This window comes from Felis catus, chromosome A2 (assembly GCF_018350175.1).
Source record: "Felis catus isolate Fca126 chromosome A2, F.catus_Fca126_mat1.0, whole genome shotgun sequence".
Classification (NCBI taxonomy): Eukaryota; Metazoa; Chordata; class Mammalia; order Carnivora; family Felidae; genus Felis; species Felis catus.
Genome location: NC_058369.1, coordinates 20,413,374 through 20,429,067, shown reverse-complemented (window position 1 = coordinate 20,429,067; position 15,694 = coordinate 20,413,374). Strand labels below are relative to the sequence as shown.

Genomic DNA, 15,694 nt, shown 5'->3' with positions numbered 1-15,694 from the left:
TGCTATTCAGGAAAAGCTACTCAGTAAAAGGAAAGTTTTACTATCACCTACTAGGGAGGGACCCTCCTGCTGTAACAGTCCCCCTTTGGGACAGCTTTGCATGCCTGTTACACCAATGGGTCTCTGATGGTTCAAAACACAGGGCCCTGAGGATGGCTCACCTCTGCACAAAGCCTTCCAGGAGGCTGTGCAAGACGTGGCTCCGGTACCGCATGAGGCGGACATCCTGAGGTGTGCTGTCAATACACTGCCCATTCAGGATGGGGCGTTCAAACATGTTGCTGAACTCCTGCCGGGTGCCGAGGAAGTCTGGGCGCACAAAGTCCACCATGCACCAGTACTCAATGAGGTTGTTCTGCAGGGGGTACCCGGTCAGCACCACTCGGCGGCGAGAGCGAATGTTCTTCAGGGCCTGTGAGGTGCTGGCCTGGCAGTTTTTGATGCGGTGTCCCTCGTCACAAATCACCACATCAGGGCCAGGGCGGCATAAGGCCTTCTCAAACTCTAGGGAGGGAAGAGGATCCGGAGTCAGAGGGTGAGAGGGCCTGCTCTTAGTCAACAATATGAGAAGTAGGGGTGCACCCTGGAGGAGACAGAAGAAATGAAGGAAGCAGGAAAGCAAGAGTCAGCCCCCATTAGTGAAAGGGAGCCAGCCATCCAGGCTCCTGTGCATTTGGTGTGACACGTTAACCTGGACTATTGACTCTTGCAGTAAATATCTCTTTTCCCTCTTTCCTTTCCTTATCTTTTTTCTTTTCTCCTTTACACTCAAAGTAAAATACCTCGCATTCCTACCTAGGGCTTATATCAACTGGGTGGCGGAGAGTGTGACTTTACAGACTACCAGCCTAGGATTAAAAATGGGTCTGAGTGAGAGGCACTCAGATGGCTCAGTCGGTTAAGCATCCAACTCTGGCTCAGGTCATGATCTCACCGTTTGTGAGTTTGAGCCCTCCATCAGGCTCTGTGCTGACAGCTCAGAGTCCGGAGCCTGCTTCAGATTCTGTGTCTCCCCTTCTCTCTCTGCCCCTCCCCTGCTCACCTTCTGTCTGTCTCTCTCAAAAATAAACATTTTTATAAAAAAAACCTTTTTTTTTTTTTTTTTTTTTTTAAATGGGTCTAAGTGAGACTGATGGGAATCATCCAGATACTTCAGTCGACTTCACCATTGCCAGTGTCTCTGCGCCATCTGCAGGCTGGCTGGTGGGGAGCTAGCTAAAGGACAAAATCTTTCTGGAGTTACCTGCCAGTCATTGCTAAATGGCAAGTTCATCCCAGCTCTACCACAGAAGCAAACCTAGCACAAACATAATCTATAGATGGAGAGACCTATAAAATGAAACAGCCTCTGAACCTAAAAAAAACTTTCTTCCCCAAACAGGCAAAGCCCTTAGAAGATGGAGCAGAACTATCACTATGAGAGGAATGACTTTCACTAAAACAAAACAAAACAAAACACAAACCTGGGATAAATTCTCCTTTTATAAAGTCACAATATCATTATTACTCTGCATATCAGTGATTTAAATACTTTGTAAATATTTTCTTAATGCTACCCCAGAATACCTCTAGGATGTGATGAGAGGAAAAGTCACTTTCCTAATTGCTCTGTGAGAGAAACAGGGTCAGATGGGCAGGGGAGTCTCCCTAAGCCAGTCTATGAGTGGCCCACCCAGAATTCCATGACAGGCAAGGAAAGCAATATCTTCTGAGAGCCAGTGGAGGTCATCCCACCTATCTTAGGGACCTGGATTTCTGGTTCATGACAATACAACTCACATCAATAATCTTCACATCTGACTTGGTGCTACCACAGACACTATTTCTTCCTGAAACACTACCCCTAAGAGTATCCCCAGGATAGGCTACCCACCTCTCCGAAACTCCTGCTGTCGATCTTCCTCATCCAGATCAATGATGACCGGGTGAGAGCGTTTCTTGGTTTTCTTCGATCTACCTGTGGCAAAGGATTTCTTCAGGGTGAGGAGTCTGTACATTTCGTACCCCATCAGTAGTACCCCACCCTCTGATACCCAATCAGCCATCACTTTAGCACGAGCTGCCATTGTCCTGCAAGAGTGAACAGAGAAAAAAATTATTGCTTCCACTGCTCCCCAGAGAGAATTGCTCACAATTAGAGCTGCGTTGATGTACATTCAGAAGTCCTTATTGCCAAGGACTTCAGTGGCAGCACCATAGGGCTTGCTGGCTGCCCCCCTTCCCAGTATCCCAAAGATGCTAACCGCACTGAGGATGGACGGGGAGGTCACCAATGACAGTTAAACATCAGAAAAACGGAAATGCAATGGCACAAGGCAAGCAAAAGTAATGACTCCCTTGGATGTACATGCATGACTACAATTCTACATTTGAGGGAGAATTTCAAATTATTCCCATAATAAACACAAGATAGTAAAAGCAAGGGCAATATTCTGCATTTTACCTTCCCAGGCCCCGATGAGCAAAGAGCTAAGGACAAGCAGTAAAGGAGAAAGGGCAGCAGAGCCCAGATGACACTAAGAGCACAGTCTCTCCACTCCTAAACAACTGAGTCCTGATTCTAATTCATTAACTGCATGTGGACTAACAGTCCTGAAACCCAAGAAAGAAGAGCAGGTGATCAACCACCTAGGGGGCCGCCCACAGTCTCCTCATTTTGATGTATGTGCCAAACATCACAAAAGGTAGCCTCTGAAGAAGAGAAAGTCTATCTTCTCAATTATCCATGCCAACAAGGGGAAAGGGTAGCATGGATGGCTGGCTTGGACCAAGAAATAGCTTTAGAATTTTGGAAATCAAATTGAATGTATAGAATGGAAATAATTTTATTCAAATCTAAAACAAAAGTTTACCCTTTTCAAAACTTGGAAGTTGTACCAGTAAAGGTCAACTGTAAACGGGCTTAAAAGAGACTGCTGATTAGGCTTCTAAGAAAGAGAAATGTAAAAGGTGAAAAGTTAGAAGATGGACAGTTTCATTTCACCATGTTGAATTTTATTACCATTCACATGGGCAAATAGGATGATGTATGCTTATTTTTCAGGATATAAAAGCACCTTCAAGCAGAACATAAGACATTTCCCAAGCTACCTAACTCTGACTTTATTGAAAAGCTAGGTAGAGAAAAAATGAGTATCAAGGAATGGGCAGTGGGGGGCAGGGGGGATGACCACATCAAGAAACCAAAAGGAATCTGGGTTAGTGCCCTGATATCCAGATCCTGGAAAGAAGTCTAAAAGGAAAGGGAGAAGAGGAGAGAGTAGGCCACTTACTTGTGCTCATCATTCAAGATGTGAACTTTAAAGAACCGAGGCTGGACTTCTTCAGGCTTGTTGTCAGCTGGAAGGGCTTCAGGTGCTGGAAGCCACATGTTGAACTCTGCCAACCAATTCTGAAGAGTATTAACCTGTCAGAAAGCCAAGTCCAGAAAAAGGATTTTAAGAAACAAGCTCATAGATGAGCTCATCAAGCTGTTTAGTACCCAGAAAGGCATTAACCCAGAGCTCCTCAGAGGGGTGACTGAACTCTTACCGGCACAATGGCAAGGACAGTTTTGGCTGGCGTGTGGCGGAAGAGGACGTCGATGAAGGAGATCACTTGCAAAGTTTTCCCCAGACCCATGCTATGGGCCAGGATACAGCCAAAGCCACTACTGGTCTTAAACCTCTCCAGGGATTCAACCAGATTATCATACAGGAACCGGATCCCACCAATCTGATAAAGGGCAAACAGAGGCAATAGTTAAAGGAGCTGGCAAAGACTAAGATTCGGTTTTATTCACCTTGGAATTAGAATTAAGTAAAGGAGCAGACACTATACCAGACAGTTGGTGTGGATGGCTACAGAAGTCTCCCTGTACCCTGAATGGTCTATTGGCTGATGACAGTCTTCTTAGAGAAAACACAGAAAATCATTCACCTGGTACAATGGCCTATCTGAGGCAAAAATATGCAGTATCAAATTCTTGACAGGTTCTCTCACTCAGCCCTTAGCCGCTCACCTCAAGATAGCCCATTCCATAAGGAGTTCTTATTGTGAAGAGTTCTTACATTGAGTCAACCTCTGACTTCATGGAATCTCCACTCACTGGTTTTGGTTCACAGCTCTGGGTCAACAAAATCTACTCTGCTCCCTCCTATCAGAAAGTTCCTCAGACTTCTGACTCTTACATCTCTTCTGGAACCACTTCCAGAGTCAAATCAATTTCCTAACCAAGGCACTGTCCTGCAGACAGCATCTCAATCAGTCTTGCAGATCTCACAGAAGAAAGCTCAAGAGTATTAAGCCAAGAGATCTGATACCTTTACATGATATGGCAAACCTGAGACTTGCCCTTCCCATTCATCAGAAATCCTGAAGCATCTACTCCTCCTTTCTGGCTGAAGTGTGTGCTCCTGCTCTGACATTGGCTGCACTCCCAGAGGGGTGGCAAGACCATGGAATCACAGAAATGACTGGGGCTGATGTAAATCCAAAGGCCTATCACCTTGCAGACACCCACCTCACCAAGAAACGACTGGACCTTGTTCAGCATCCATGTAACTACAAGCAGCTTCAGGAGCTAATGAAGCCACCAAAATCCTCAACAGAGCCATCTCTCAGTTCATCATGATGGCTGTAGATGCTGAGGCCCTGGAGATCATCCTGCACATTCTGCTGCTATGTGAGGATAAGAATGTGCCTTATGTATTTGTGGGCTCCAAGCAGGCCATGGGGTGGGCCTGTGGGGTGTCCAGGCTTGTCTTCACCTGTTTTATCATCATCAAAGAGAGCTTACAGATGAAGCAGCATATCTAGTCCATTCAGCAGTCCAACTGAAAGGCTCTTAGTCTAAAGAGGCAGCCTCTGCCCCACTCCTCACTGAGTCGTCCCCCTGCGGGGTTGTGTATCATATTGTCTGGGTTAGCATGTAGTACTTCCAGCTACCTTCTCTTCCTATATTATACTACTAAATCTGGATTTTGCGTTTTTTGTATTATTTTGTTTTACAGGTTGTTACCCATATATTAATCACCCACCCCAGTCCAATCTCCCATTTTACTCTCTCTGCCATCTTATCCTCCCTTTTGAAAAATGAACTAAATGCTGAGAACAGGCAGAAACAGAGCAGTGACACCATTCAAAGGCAGGGAAGAGCCAGGATAGAGATCTGGTTCTAGCTTTCAGGTGCTAATTTCCCATTGTGTGTAGGACATGATGTATGTAAACACCATTCACTTTGTGTCCCTTGTGCCTGGCATAAAAAATCATTCCACAAGTGTTTGCTCTCTATGGGGATTATGTCGCACTTGGGAAAAAGCATGTATCCTATGAGGTTGTTAGGTGTATGTCCAAGTGTCATGTGCTAATATGCCCCTGCCGTTTGCTTTGGTAATGTGATGCTATTCCCCCTCTCCCCAACTCCTAACCATGCCCCTGAGGGTGGCAGGGCAGCAGCATACCAAAGATGTGTTGCAGAATTCCGGAGCCTGTCTGGGCAAGTTAGACATGGGGCAGTTGACCTAGGTCTTGAAGGAGTTCACAGTGGCAAGAAAAAAGAGGGTCAACTTGTGCTGGAATGAAGAAGTCTGGGCCCAAGGCATGGAGACCTGACTAGAAGCTACAGTAAAGATGTTGGAGTCAAAGAAATATCCTCTCTGGTGAATGGAGATGTCTTCAGTGGATACTTGGTACCAGCTCTGAGAGCCCTTACCCCTGCCACAGTGTGGGTCAGATGTATGTATTCTTCATCACATCAGAAAGACAGTACTAGTGTGCCATTCTTGTGAGCATCCTAATAAAAAAATACATTCATATTCCAATTAAAAAAAAAATCCTGAAGCATCAAGTGCCAGGAGGAAGGATCAGGGCTTTCTAATAACTGCTCGTGGTACCAAACAAGTACCTCACAGGCTCTGATGCTGACAACCACCAGCAGGTAATGTCCTCAGCAAAGAAGCTGAAAGGAAACAAAGAAAAGAATCAAGATTTGCTGTACCTGATGAGGTTTCACTGCCCGTGCCAACTGTGGGGCCAGGAAGACATTCTCCTCCTCCGGAGGGTGGTTCAGATTGACAAGGACCCTCCCCAGAGCATCACGCTGGTTTAAGACATCATTCACGTGGGTACCACCCTTCTCCTCTTCCTCATCTTCCTCACTGACAGATTCGCTGCTGTCCACAATATGCAGGGTATCTTCCTCTCCAGAGCTCAGTTCAATCACTTCTGAGATAGCCAACAAAACAAAACAAAAACCAAAACCCAGGGAGCAGAGATAATTTACTGCCCATTATCAAAGCTTACAGCATGGGAACAAAGTTAGAACTTGTCATCACTTATAAAATTTTGAGTTTTACTATTTCTCTCTTATGGCTTCAAGTTAAGACAAGGGAAAACCTTACATTTACAAGGAGACTCAGGGATATTTGTCACAGTCAGACCTCAAAATAAATGGGGAAGGACTGATTTCTATTCAGATGTACAGCCAATCAGTCAGGGTGAACACTGAGTCAGAAGGAAGCAGAGACACCTCTGGCTCGACCTTACCATCTCGACTGCTTTTTTCATCCTCACTGCCACTGCTGCTGTCCAAACAAATGACTTCCTGGGACAGGACCCGAGGAGGCAGTTGGGGACCATCGCTTGCTCTTAAGACAATTTCCTCTAGGGAAAAAAAGATGGAAGGGAATGCCAAAACCACCTTTAGTATAAACTTATTTCCCCAAATGATTCATCAGCCCTTTACCTTTGTCACTCTCAAGGGGACTATCCCCTGAGGAGAGAAGTTGAGGGTATCTCAAACACCTCAGTTCCCTTTCTAACTTCCTTTGTCTTTACTGGTTCTTATCTCCTGGTTATTAAGTATATATTACTAAAGTATATAAATTATGTATAAAATATAAATATAATACATAAGATATGTAATATATATAAATAAAAATATAATAATAATTATTTTTTAACGAGGTCCAATGTGGGGCTTGAACTCATGACCCTGCTACCAAGAGTCGCATGCTCTACCCACTGAGCTAGCCGAGTCCCCATGAGGGGTACACGTTTAACCATCTTAACTTTCCATCTTATTTAAAAAAATTTTTTAATGTTTATTTTTCAGAGAGAGAGAGAGAGAGATCGTGAGCAGGGGAGGGGCAGAGAGAGTGGGAGACGGTGGGGCTTGAACCGGCAAACTATGATATCATGACCTGAGCTAAATCGAGAGTCAGACACTTAACTGACTGAGCCACCCAGGTCTCCCCATTTTAACTTTTTCAGTAAGATATTTCTGATCATCTGCTCCTAAGAAACCGAATGACTCAAAATGATTCTTGAGAGGCCACGATCTTATTTCAGATCTGCCCTTAACCATTGTGTGTGCCAAAGGCCTCTTCTCCTTATACTTCAGGCAGGGCCTTTCCCACCAACTCTGCTGCTTACCAGGAAGGAACTCCAGGGGAACAGTAGGAATGGGGGCTGCGTAATCCTTCCTCTGCTGCTCCAGGCGTTTCCTTCTTTCCAACTCTTCCTGTTGTGCTGCTTTGGTAACGGGCTCCAACTGATCCTCCCGGAGCAGCTTTCTAAACATTACAATAAGAGTGAGCACTTGGGTTGGTTCACTGGAAATTTGGACAATGTAATGACAAGCTAAAGAGCTCATTGCTGAGCTCAGAGAGCTGAGGCAAGAGGAGGAGAAGCCATGTCAGTCCCACACACCCATGCAACAGGAGAGGCAAAAAAAAAAAAAAAAAAAAAAGGAGTGGGGCGGGGGGTGAACTTCAAGATTCAGGTGATTGTGGGCTAACATTTTTCCATATTATTTAACTTCCTGAGAGATGCTCCTGAAAACTCATCTTTGCACATAACAGATCAAAAGTAAAAGAGTAATACATGATTCATGAAGTTGAAAAGCAGTATTAAAATATAGAGTTGTTATATAGGAGGGTAGAATTATAGATCCTTATTTATCCCACATCCTCATTTCGTAAACTTTGAATAATACTTTCAAGCTATCATTATGTTAAAAAAATGAGAGTAGGAGAGTAGGATATCATTTATCTCCTTTCGATAGCAAAATGGATATGTGATGGAAGGACTGTAGGGGATTTAGACAGTGAAGGAAGTTCACATCTGCCATTCTCTTAGCTCAAGGAAGAAGCCTTCTTTGGGCCAGACAGGCCCTTGTCAATTGAAGTTGAGCGCTAAGAAAATGAGAACCCAACTTCTTTTCCTTTATCTTCCCCTGTTTTGAAATGTAAGGGAAAAATAAAGGAAAAAAACAGTCCAACCAGAGCACCCTATCATCCCTGGGCTGTCTCCCAGGACCTCCAGAGAGTGGCATACTCCCCAGTACAGCTTGAGCACCATCTGTGTCTGCCCCATAACCTCAGACAGCCTGGGGGTGGTCCTGAGCTGTATCTCCACTATTAATTGGGGCACACAGCTTATACTTCTCTTTTTTGGAAAGGGGACCCTCCTGCTCAAACCAGTCCTGCTACTGACAGCCTTCAAATGAAGGCAATATCTCTCTCTATTCCTTCCCTTCTCCTCTTACCCTCAGCACAGCTCACCGTATATTTCTCCTCATGTGGGAGGGCTTCTGAGCTCTCTTCTTTTTGGGGTCCTCGGAGGTGAGGCTCTTGCCTTGGTGGCGCCTAAGCTGCTCTGAAGGCTCAGACTGAGATGAGGTAGTTGAAGTGCACCGCGGTGGCCGCTGCCCATCTTCCTCCAGTTGGGCACACTCAGTGCCACACATGTCTTCCAGGGATGGGTCTGAAAAGACAAAGGGAGAGAGGTGCCAGGGACTGACATTTACTGGGAGAAAAACAGGTTTTGATGCCAGGCACACCTAGGTTCAAACCTCAACTCAGCATCTTATTAGTTGGTGATCTAAGGCAAGTGATTTGCATCTCTCTGAATCTCAATGGATTTATCTATAAAATGGGAATAGTGATGCCTACATTTCAGAGCTGTTGTGAGGACTAAATAGTGTGTGTGTCTAGAACCAAGCCTGCTCTAGAGTAGGCTCACAACAAATGATAGCCCTCACACTTGCTATAATTTACCACTATGATCAGAGTAAGAAAGTTTCATGGCCACAGAATGCTCTGAAAGTGACAGTAGGTTCCGAAAACAGCTCACACTCACCTGTGTGACACTAAGCAAGTCTCATCTGCCAACAAGAGGAATATTCCTCCTTTCACTGTCTTAAAGTGTTCACTCATTTAATTCATTGACCATTCAATGAGGACCTACAACATGGAAAACACTGTCCAAGATGCTTCAAGGGATATTTATAAGACTCCTTCCTTTCAAGGAGTTTGTTTTCTAGACATAATAAGGCAAGGTATGCTAAATACCACAGGAAGGACAGGCTAACTGACCTAGAGAACTTAAAATTTTAAGACGTCATTTTTCTAACCAGAGGTAATTAGCTAAACCAAGAATAATTGCCTTAGGGTCACAGGAATATGAAAGACACTACTTTGTGGTATTATCGCACAAGAAATATGGAAGGTAAAATGTGAGTGAAGCCTTGAAAGGTGAGCAGAATATCTAAAGGTATTGCCCTGAGGAGGCAGAAAGGGGATGAAATTCCTGGCAGAGGGAAATGTCATTTGTGGCATCAAACACCCGCAAGGACTGGGGTGGGGTAGGAGGGTCCGTATGCACACCCCTCTTCCTCAATCTGCTGCGCAGCATTCTGATTACTGGATGGGCAGGCTTTGACAGTCATACAGACCATAAGCCTGTCCCCAAATCCACCAGAGCCTCCCAGATACAAGCACTACACAACCAAAAGGTCTTTCCCAAAAGTAAGAGCAATTTAAAACTAGAACATAAATGCTGTAACTGAGGTGCACTAGTCAATGCCACTTGGCTTTCAGGCAGGAAGGACTCAGGAAGTTTGGGGGTTTGGTGGGATGATTTTTGTTTGCTTTTAACTGAACTTTAAATTTTATTTGGATTTCACCAGTTGTTCACTAATGTCCTTTTTCTATTATAGGATCCCATCCAGAATATATTGCATTAGCTGTCGTGTCTCAGTCTCTCTCAACTGTGGCAGTTTCTCAGTGTATTCTTGTCTTTCATGACCTCAACAATTTTTTAAAAAGTACTGGCCAGGTGTTTTGTGGACTGTCCCCTAATCTGAGCATCTGATGTATTTTCATGATTAGACTGAAGTTATGGTTGGGGTGGGGGGAGTGGAGAATACCATAGAGATAAAGTGCCCTTCTCATCACATCTTATCAGGGTACATGATATCAACATGACTTATTACTGGTGACATTAGCCTTGATCACTTGTTTAAAGTGGTATCTGCCAGATTTCTCCACTGTAAAATTAATATTTTTACCTTTCCATATTTTATTCATTAGAAGCAAATCACAGGGCGCCTGGGTGGCTCAGTTGGTTAAGCATCCGATTTTGGCTTAGGTCATGATCTCATGGTTTGTGAGTTCGAGCCCTGTGTTGGGCTCTGTGTTAACAGCTCAGAGCCTGGAGCCTGCTTTGAATTCTGTGTCTCCCTCTCTCTCTGTCCCCTCCCCCTACTTGCACCTTTTCTCTCTCAAAAATAAACAAACATGAAAAAAAAGAAAAATAATAAAAGAAGCAAATCACTAAGCCCAGCTCACATTCAATGGGAAATGAATTAAGCTCAATTTCTTGGAAAGAGGGGCATCAAAGAATTTCTGGACATATGTTAAAACTATATGCAAATAAATATTTAGAGTGGTAGGGGACTCTGAGGCCTTGAGGATGCAAATATTCTGTTTCTTAAAATTTACCCACTAATTTTAACACTCATCAGTGGATCTTACCTGGAGTAATTATTATTATGATGTTCTAATGGTGGTTTTCTCTTTCTCTCTGGGCTACTCCCTAGGTGGTACTAGTTGAATCCGGGCTCTGCCACTTGGTAGTTCTAGGTTCATGGGTTCAACTTCTCTGAGCCATGGTTCCCACATTTATAAAATGGGGATGTCACCAGCTCTCTCAGGGAAAATACTCTTCTTTAAACCCAGGTCTGCCAAACTCCATGGAACTCCATACTCCCAATCACATTGAACAGTCTAGCAGCAAACAAAGCTATGGGGCTTATTCAGCCATTCTGGGCAGCAGTGTTTATTTGTTTGGAAAACTCAAACTTTATATATCCTAATCAAAAATCAAAAATAAGAAAGCAAAAGGAGAAGCAGAAATGATACAAGCTGCATTTTTTTCTCACAAAATGAGTGTTTCTTACAAATACACATGCACACACACACACCTGCCGCATGAGACTGTACACATCTTCATTCCAAATCTCTCCACATGAGACTGCCACAAACTAGGCACTGCTGCTTCTCCTGCCCCCTCTGTCTTTTAGTTTAGCCTAACACACATACGAACATTTGAGTACCAGGCTCTGTGCCAAGGCACAATGGAATGGTCCACATGGGGAAACACATGTGGTGAGTACCTAATAGCAACAACACTTTGGGAAAAGACACCCAATCCAGTCATGGAGGGTGGAGTACTTCCTTAGGAAAGGTGAAACCTGGGTTTAACCTAATACAATAAGTAGGTAACAGACAGTAAAAGAAAAGAAAGAACATTCTAGGCAGATATAGGAGCATAAGCAAAAGGAAGAGACTTTAAAATTATCCTTTTTTAAGTTTATTTATTTTTATTTTCAGAGAGAGAGAGAACAAGTGGGGAAGGGGCATAGAGTAGGAGAGAGAGAATCCCAAGCAGGCTCCACACTGTCAGTGCAGAGCCAATGTGGGGCTCAAACTCACACACTGTGAGATCATGACCTGAACTTATACTCAACTGACTGAACAACCCAGGAGCCCCAGGAATAGAGACTTAAAATAAGGTGGAATAGTTGGAAAAATACATGTAGTTCAATACTGGCTAAAATGAATTAAGCAAAACAGCAGCAGGAGGGGCCTTCCAACCCAATAACCATTTATTTTCCTGTCTCTCCCCAGGAGCTCTTTGCCCAAGGCAGACTAAGATGTAGACCCAGATCCTTCCTGGATGCTGGCACAGAAGTCAGTCCCTGTCCCAGGGAGGACTACCTCCAAGGCCTTGTCTTCCTAGCATTCTACATTCTCCCGCCAGTTGTTTGGCTGAGGAGGGGAAGTTGATGTGGCCACTGTAAAAGTTGGGGATAGAAATGGGTAGTGGATGTGGACATGTGTGCACACATGCACACACAGTCCCATGTGAATACCCAGAGTGATTCACTCCCCTGCAGCAGCAGTGGAAGCATCTTCTTTGGCCCTCACACTGAGAGACCATGAGGGTTTAAAGCAGATAACCTTTGCTTTCTTTTTTTTTTTTTAATTTTTTTTTCAACGTTTATTTATTTTTGGGACAGAGAGAGACAGAGCATGAACGGGGGAAGGGCAGAGAGAGAGGGAGACACAGAATCAGAAACAGGCTCCAGGCTCTGAGCCATCAGCCCAGAGCCCGACGCGGGGCTCGAACTCACAGACTGCGAGATCGTGACCTGGCAGTCACGGACGCTTAACCGACTGCGCCACCCAGGCGCCCCTAACCTTTGCTTTTTGAAGACAAAGGAGAAATGGCCAAGGGAGGCACCAGACAAGGAATGTTCATGATGGGGCACTGCAATACCATTAACATGAGCAAGAGGTTAAAACATCACAGTTCTCTGTTACCACAGGATCCACAGCAGGCCTTTTACAAAAGGTCTCCCAAAGACAGAGTCCAGGGTGGCAAGAAGCATTGGGAATGCAACATGAGCCCTGGCTTATGGACATCTTCCACCTACTGAGAAAGTAAGGTGCTACCGCTTTGTCTCCACCCAGACATGAGAACTAAAAGAGAAGCTCTGAAGGAGATGCAAGTCCGACTGGCTGCCCTCCCAAATCCACTACCCTCCCCTCAAACAGTCCTCTCCTATTTCCACCTGAAGCACTACAAGAGGAAAGCTCAGCAATTCTGTTTTCTTTAAGAACTATCATTCCTTCAGCCCCCCCCCCCCCAAAGAGCTAATACTCCCTTGGCATTGTCACATAATATTACTGTCACCTTCTTCCTAACTCACAGCCCTGAATTCTTCCCTACTAAAAGGGAAGCCATAATATTCCTCCTCCCAAAGGAACAGATGGCTGGACAGCAGAGTCCCTAAGAGGGGATAACTATTGCTAAATAGCTACTTCCACCAACACTGCAGCTTGCCCTACATAGTTACACTTGAGGCTGGGTTGGTACACTTCAACTTAGTGCTTTGGTTCTCTGACCTGGTTCTGATAATGAAATTTGATGTTCTCCTGGCTTTAAGCCCTTTAGTTTCTATTTCACAAGCAAATTTATTGAGTAACCACTTGGAGGAACATTTGAAGCAAGGTTAGAGAGTAGGCAGACAGGACAGAGTCAAAGTATACAGGGCAGCCTTGAATGTCAAGCCAAAGGGTCTGAACTTGATTCATCCAGGAGTGGGAATTTGTTGCCAACTGTTATATTTCTTTCTTCTGGTTTCTGCCTTGCAGAGTGGGCTGTTTCTGGAAGGAGGAACAGAATCTGATAACCTTTCAGTATCACAGACAAATTCACAATCAAACATTCCAACTTGTGAGGCCTAGCTATGAATTCCTATCTGACCCAGGATCGAACGTGGCTAAGTACAGCAGCAATTTTAAAATGATCACAGTAGGTATTCCTGGGTGGCTCAGTCAGTTGAGCATTCGACTCTTGATTTCGGCTCGGGTCATAATCTCACAGTTCGTGAGATCAAGTCCTACATCGGGCTGTGCACTGACAGCGCAGTCTGCTTGGGATTCAGTCTCTCCCTCTCTCAGCCCCTCCCCTGCTCACACTCTCTCTCTTTCTCAAAATAAATAAGCATTTAAAAAATATAAAAATAAAATGATTATAGTATATACAATTCTCATGCACACTTAATTCAGACACAGGTTTCCCCTGTATTCTTAGAGGATACAGGTCTAAACCAGCTCCTTATCAGTAATCTTCAGCTTCTGGGTTCAACAACTACTGTCTGTTTGTTAAAGAGCTTTAATTTACAGATGTATTAATACTTAAAAAGTCTGCTGTCATGTAAGTCAATGTTTTATAAGTGCTTCACTGCTGCTTCATGATGCTTATTATGAAGTTTCTGGTTTTTATGTAGTATCACAATATATACTACATCTTAAACCGTTCTTAATAATAAACTATTATTTCAAAATTTCTATAATTAATTTTCCTCTAAGTTAGAATGTAACTTTTCACTGCATGCTTTTTTGTATCTTCTGAATATTGGACCTTGTAAATTTACAACCTAATCAAAATAATTAACTTTCAAAAAATAGCCCTCCCTAAAATTCTGGGATATACTCCATCAAAAGTCATTGAGGAAAAAGAGAAATGGTTCAACAAGGAGGTAAAGAGACATGTGGTTTAAAAGTCATTGACTATTACGACCCAAATTCAGAATCACAGAATCAGGTCTGGTCACAAATACCCCTGAACTTTCTCCTTCACGTGAGCCAGCTGTGAGCAGCAATCACCAGAGTTATATAAACACCAATGAACAGTTACATAAGCTTCTCAGGAATGAGTTATGAACACCACCATGACAAATATGACTAGGCAAATGAGGAGCTTTGAAAGAAAAATCTCTTTTTCACTCATTGGGGGTATAAGGTACAAACACTTCCAGGGCCCTTTCTCCAGATGTTCCATCTCTTCTTCTCAATCCCATCTGTATAAACAAAGATCAGTGAATTCTAAGCCTTACCATATTCCTCTTGATGTAATGCGATAGGATGTATACACTGCAACTGTTACATATATGTGTCAAAACATTACTTGAATCTCAACACACCTTGAGATCTCACTCCCAGTTTGCAAAACCACAGGGAAAAAGAACTATGTTGGCAGAGTGGAGTGGCCACTGGAGAGGCCTGACACTGTCCTGAGGAGAACCAGCGGTGTGATGGAGCGGGCCAGGGACCGCTAACACCTGAGAAAGATTACAGGACAGCACGTACCAGAGTGGAAGTCCAAGTCAAATGCAGAAGGACAGCCTCACTGAGCAACCAAGATTGTCATCTGTACCCGAAGTGATTTCAGCAGCAGCCAGTACCTGTGGTGGATTTCCAGGCGAACTGAGGCATTCTTAGATGAGACACCAAGAGGTGGTTAAAGCAGTATTACAACATCCAGGTAGCTGATTTCCAAGCAAAAAACCAGCTGACAATGTAATTTGAATCAGCTGACAACGTAATAAGGATAACATCCATCATTTTTAGAAAACAAAAGAACTATGTTAAATTTGTTAAGCAAGACCACAAGGATGCAATCAGCAAAATCTAGAAATGCATAAAACTACAGTGACAAGTGAATCCTTTTCTTCTGAAAATAAGATGCAAGGAAAAAAAGAAAATGAAAAAGAAGTAGGGAAAGCTCAGATTAAAGAAATTTAAAAGACAAATGAACTAAATGTAGAAATGCGGAATTAACAGTAAAAATAATTTTTAAAAGATAATCAGAGATTATCTGGATATTTTATGATACAAGGAATTGTTTATTTAAAATATTTAGGTTTGATAATGGTATTGTGTTTCTGTTTCTAGGACTTTATATGTTAGGAGACAAAGTAAATATACTTTGAAGTTTACAGATAAAATGTCACAACATTAAGGATCTACTTCCAGGGGCAGCTGGGAGGCTCAGTCAGTTAAGCTTCCAACTTCAGCTCAGG

General features: G+C 43.6%; 1 protein-coding gene and 2 pseudogenes across 4 annotated transcripts in view; 2 read left to right on the top strand and 1 right to left on the bottom strand.

Moving 5' to 3' along the window:
• The window catches only part of RAD54L2 (RAD54 like 2), a 111,498-nt gene that overhangs the window by 19,684 nt on the left and 76,120 nt on the right, over window positions 1-15,694 (bottom strand). For all 4 annotated transcript variants that reach the window (XM_023249176.2, XM_006928828.4, XM_023249178.2 and 1 more), the window contains 8 exons: window positions 8,544-8,745; window positions 7,414-7,553; window positions 6,526-6,642; window positions 5,978-6,204; window positions 3,532-3,714; window positions 3,273-3,406; window positions 1,874-2,070; window positions 162-504 (listed from right to left, as the gene is read on the bottom strand). In XM_023249176.2, coding sequence (XP_023104944.1) covers window positions 162-504; window positions 1,874-2,070; window positions 3,273-3,406; window positions 3,532-3,714; window positions 5,978-6,204; window positions 6,526-6,642; window positions 7,414-7,553; window positions 8,544-8,745 — 1,543 coding nt within the window. The remainder of the gene's footprint in view (window positions 1-161; window positions 505-1,873; window positions 2,071-3,272; window positions 3,407-3,531; window positions 3,715-5,977; window positions 6,205-6,525; window positions 6,643-7,413; window positions 7,554-8,543; window positions 8,746-15,694) is intronic.
• LOC123381288 lies at window positions 4,451-4,818 on the top strand (annotated as a pseudogene).
• LOC101097956 lies at window positions 14,927-15,136 on the top strand (annotated as a pseudogene).